The sequence below is a fragment of the Nanorana parkeri genome, unplaced genomic scaffold, assembly GCF_000935625.1.
Source record: "Nanorana parkeri isolate BGI_ZX_2015 unplaced genomic scaffold, ASM93562v1 scaffold1354, whole genome shotgun sequence".
Taxonomy (NCBI): Eukaryota; Metazoa; Chordata; class Amphibia; order Anura; family Dicroglossidae; genus Nanorana; species Nanorana parkeri.
In genome coordinates this window covers 255402-259978 of record NW_017307622.1, presented here as the reverse complement: position 1 = coordinate 259978, position 4577 = coordinate 255402, and the positions used below count along the sequence as shown (strand labels likewise).

Sequence of the window (4577 nt, the reverse complement as noted above, 5' to 3'; positions counted from 1 at the left end):
AATTGTCGGGATCCGTTTCAGCTGCGGCGTCTCAGTATACCGCGAGCTACAGCTCCCTATATACTGAGCCTAGGGTGACGGGAGGACGCTAGTTTGTGTCCTTCCGTTACCCTAAGGAGAACTATGGGGGAAAAGCCTTAACCCCATAGTTCTCCTTTAAACAGCTTCCCACCTGGGAGGCTCTGGCCACAAAGGGGGGCGGCCATGCTGCTCTGCCTATCATTACCCCACATGATCCAAAGAAATGCTGCCTGAGGCAACAGTGGGAAGGTGGGGGGATAGGTGTGCTCGTGATGGGGTGTTAGTTGCTTGTGGTGCACAGCATCCCACCCATCTCACTGACATCATTGGTTGCCAGGAGCTAGGCAGGACACCAGCCACAGCATCCCGCTCAGCTCCTGGGAACCAGTGAGGCCTGAGCGTTACAGGTTGCTAAGAGCTCTGAATGAGATGTCACCTGAGGCGACTTCCTCATTATAGGGTCGGCCCTGAGTACCGGGGTCTGATGATGACTGCACAGACTGGAATTGTCTAGATGTAGTTACGAAAGGCAACAACGGACACATACAAATCTACATGCTACACACAGAACCAAAACAGATCCAGAAGACGTTACCTTCTCCATGTCTATTAATAAGACCGGAATATTCCTTCCCACCACCACAATGACCGTCCGACCGCAGTTATCCACTCCTGAAAGAGGAACACAATTCTACGCTATACAGCAATGCTGAAAAAAGTAGATGCAAAGGCTATAAAAACACAAAAAGGTACTTAAAAAGGAGAACTATGGGGTCAGGGCTTTTCCCCATAGTTCTCCTTAGGGTAACGGGAGGACATAAACTAGCGTCCTCCCGTCACCCTAGGCTCAGTATATAGGGAGCTACAGCTCGCGGTATACTGAGACCGCTGCAGCCGGAGCGAATCCCGACATTACTGTTGAGATCCGCCCAGTTGCGTGAACAGCTGGCTCTGCCTATCTAGAGGCAGGGCACGCAGTACCCACCCCCTCCCCCGTCCGTTCCGCCAGTCAGTGCTGGAGGATCGGAGCGTTAACCCTGCAGGGAATGATGAGTGACAGTCACAGCAGGGACAGGATCGAGAAGTGAGCGAGCGCCGGTATGTCTTCGCTCACTTCCCGATCTATTGAGCCGACCTGTGACAGTTTCATTGCCACACGTCGGCTTGAACAATGAGGTTGAGTTAAAATCACTCACCTCATAGTTCTCCTTTAAGTAATTACTTTTTTTTTTGAAAAATTCTTTTTATTGAAGTTTTATACAATTAATACAATTAACAACATTTGCTCACACAACCGTGCGAGCACACAATAGGTGCAACCCCTCCGCCCCCCCCCCTTGCAGAGTTCGCTGTCGTTGACTACACTCCGCCCCCATCAGGCAAGGCAGAATCCGTCATAGTGGAGAAGAGAAACGGAAAAGATAACTGGATAAAAGCAAAAAAAAAAAATTTTAAATAAAAAAAATACTGGCACAACCGGAGCCAAGAAGAAAACAACATTGTGATCGTCTCCAGCCTCCTTTGGGACCGTTGCCTCTCTTACCGGACCTAGATGGCATCTCCCCCTGCTCCGGACATCCACCGGAGCTTAGGTGAGTACAACAGGAGCCGAATCTACAGGATGGACGCCGGATAAAGGTCAGTGCAGCGGCGGAGCTCCCTCAGTCACGTCCGCGCTGCTTCACATCCCGGCCACGCCCCCCTTAAGTAATTACTTTAAACCATTTACGTTTATTACGGTTTTAAAAAACTCCTATGCAAATGCCATTTTTGAATGCATTTGGTTGCAGTCACATGCGCCCTGATATCACCAAACGGAGGCAGGAAGGAGCGGAAGGTACCTCAGGGCGCAACAGTGTGGCTGCAGTCCACGAGGACGGCAAGCAAGGGAGTTATGTGAATTTCTGCATCCCCGGCATCTCATACAAGGTCTTCTCCTATTGGTACGGCTGACCACACATTCGTTAGATGCACAGCCCCATCTAGTGGCACAAGTCGTGAAGTACATCCCAGTCATGCCGGAAAGCATCCAGAAATGCTGCGATAGAACAGCAGACCCCAGGAGGGTGCTCGATCTTTCAAAACAAAAAACTTTTAGAACAGAGACATGGGAGCGTCCATTAAAGAACTCCTGCAAATGCTAGTTACCTGGCTGTCATAATTAACACTTCGCATGACTGAAAAAAACATTCAGCAAGTAATTACTGAGAGAAGCCAAATCTCCCAATCTACATTCATGTTTCAGGTTACTGAATTACAAAAGTATTGAGGTTATTGAATCAGCAGGGCACCTAGCATGTTCAGAAGGACGGGTCAGCAATGGCAGCATACAGATCCCTTCATGGCTTGTCTGTCTCAGGCTATCTTTAGCACCATAATCCGGTGTGCCGTGCCGCATTGGCTCCGGGGGGACCTGTGAAGATTTTTTAAAGGCTATAGGAGCTACACAACTGTACCCACACTTACCAGACTGGTATAAAGCTTTGAGTGCAGCGATGTCAGACAGGTCCTCAGTCCTCGCCCGAGACAGCCAGCGGTTATAACTAGACAAACAGCACACAGGAAAGAGCATTTATTATGACATCACAGCTAGCCAAGGGCTGGCCGCACCAATTATGACCTTTTGATTGATAAAACCTATGCGTTTAGTCATTCCAACTTCTTAAGGCGCTTCAGGGCATGCTATGACCCAACTTTAGCTTGGAGGTCTTTTACCTTTCGGTAAGTGATGTTCTCATAGATGGATGGTCTCAGAAGCTCCGGAGAAGACACGATTAAAAGGAGAACTATGGGGTCAGGGCTTTTCCCACATAGTTCTCCTAAGGGTAACGGGAGGACACAGACTAGCGTCCTCCCATCACCCTAAGCTCAGTATATAGGGAGCTACAGCTCGCGGTATACTGAGACGCCGCAGCTGAAGCGGATCCCGACAATTGTGCCGGGATCCGACCAGCTGCGTGAGTGACAGCTGGCTCTGCCTATCTAGACGCAGAGCCAGCTGTACCCGCCCCCTCCCCCGTCCGTTCCGCCAGTCAGCGCTGGAGGATCGGAGCGGGGGGAATCCAGTCCCTCCTCTGTCATCAGGGCATGCTATGACCCAACTTTAGCTTGGAGGTCTTTTACCTTTCGGTAAGTGATGTTCTCATAGATGGATGGTCTCAGAAGCTCCGGAGAAGACACGATTAAAAGGAGAACTATGGGGTCAGGGCTTTTCCCACATAGTTCTCCTAAGGGTAACGGGAGGACACAGACTAGCGTCCTCCCATCACCCTAAGCTCAGTATATAGGGAGCTACAGCTCGCGGTATACTGAGACGCCGCAGCTGAAGCGGATCCCGACAATTGTGCCGGGATCCGACCAGCTGCGTGAGTGACAGCTGGCTCTGCCTATCTAGACGCAGAGCCAGCTGTACCCGCCCCCTCCCCCGTCCGTTCCGCCAGTCAGCGCTGGAGGATCGGAGCGGGGGGAATCCAGTCCCTCCTCTGTCACGGCTCTCTGCCGTGACAGGATCGAGAAGTGAGCGAACGCCGGTATGTGTTCACTCACCTCCCGATCTACTGAGCCGACCTGTGACAGTCTCATTGTCACAGGTCGGCTCAGATTATGAGGCTGAGTGAAAATCACCCCCCTCATAGTTCTCCTTTAAGAGATGATTTACATCACTTCATGGGGCTGTTGTACACTTTTGGACATTTTTTTTAATTAAAGAGCATTGGGATTTTATAACTATAACCCTTGCAGTGGGGCTACCCCTACAGTGCAAGAGTTAAGCGCTCTTTTTGGTTTAGGAAAACAAAACAAATGATAAACGCACTCATCAACTCATAACCAGCTTTAAAGCACGATGCACATGGAAGGGCTTTATACAATACAACAGCAAAAGGTTTCCCAGCACACTCACCGGCCAGCATGCAAAAAAAAAAAACCTGTCTAACCGCTAAAGTTAAAAACAGAGGTCTTAGATACACGTCTTCTGCAGAATATGTGAAATCCGCACAGCCGCGTCAAGGCACCTCTACTATGTAGTGCGGTTCTAACTCTAACCAATGAGAGTCTCCATCTTGGAGCACATGGGGCAAAAGATAAAATCCTGGCGATCCTGCACCCAATTTTATCTTTTGCCCCATGTGCTCCAAGATGGAGACTCTCATTGGTTAGAGTTAGGACCGCACTATATGGAGGAGCCTTGACGAGGCTGTGCGGCTTTCACATATTCTGCAGAAGACGTGTATCTAGAACCTCTGTTTTTAACCTTAGCGGTTAGACAGGTTTTCTTTTTTGCATGCTGGCTGGTGTGCTGGGAAACTTTTTGCTTTTTGGTTTAGGGGCACAAATGAAGATATAGTCACCCAATCCTTGGACCTATGGCAACCAGCGCTAACCTCTCTGCCCACCCTCCCCTCCGCGTCCTCATGTCTAACGCAAGTCAATGGACCTGCATCATCGGTTTATTAGACTGAAGGAGCCCAGAGGAGGATGCAGCTAAGTGGGATCGAGGATCAGGTGAGTATCTCCCCCCCCCCCCCCCCACACAACGAAGTCTTCAGACATGAGAG

The 4577-nt window shown here is 49.9% G+C and overlaps 1 protein-coding gene across 2 annotated transcripts in view; it reads right to left on the bottom strand.

Moving 5' to 3' along the window:
* Window positions 1-4577, bottom strand: part of GDAP2 (ganglioside induced differentiation associated protein 2) — a 44543-nt gene that overhangs the window by 13741 nt on the left and 26225 nt on the right. For both annotated transcript variants that reach the window (XM_018569554.1, XM_018569553.1), the window contains exons 9-10: window positions 2488-2564; window positions 617-693 (exon numbers count right to left, since the gene is read on the bottom strand). In XM_018569554.1, coding sequence (XP_018425056.1) covers window positions 617-693; window positions 2488-2564 — 154 coding nt within the window. The remainder of the gene's footprint in view (window positions 1-616; window positions 694-2487; window positions 2565-4577) is intronic.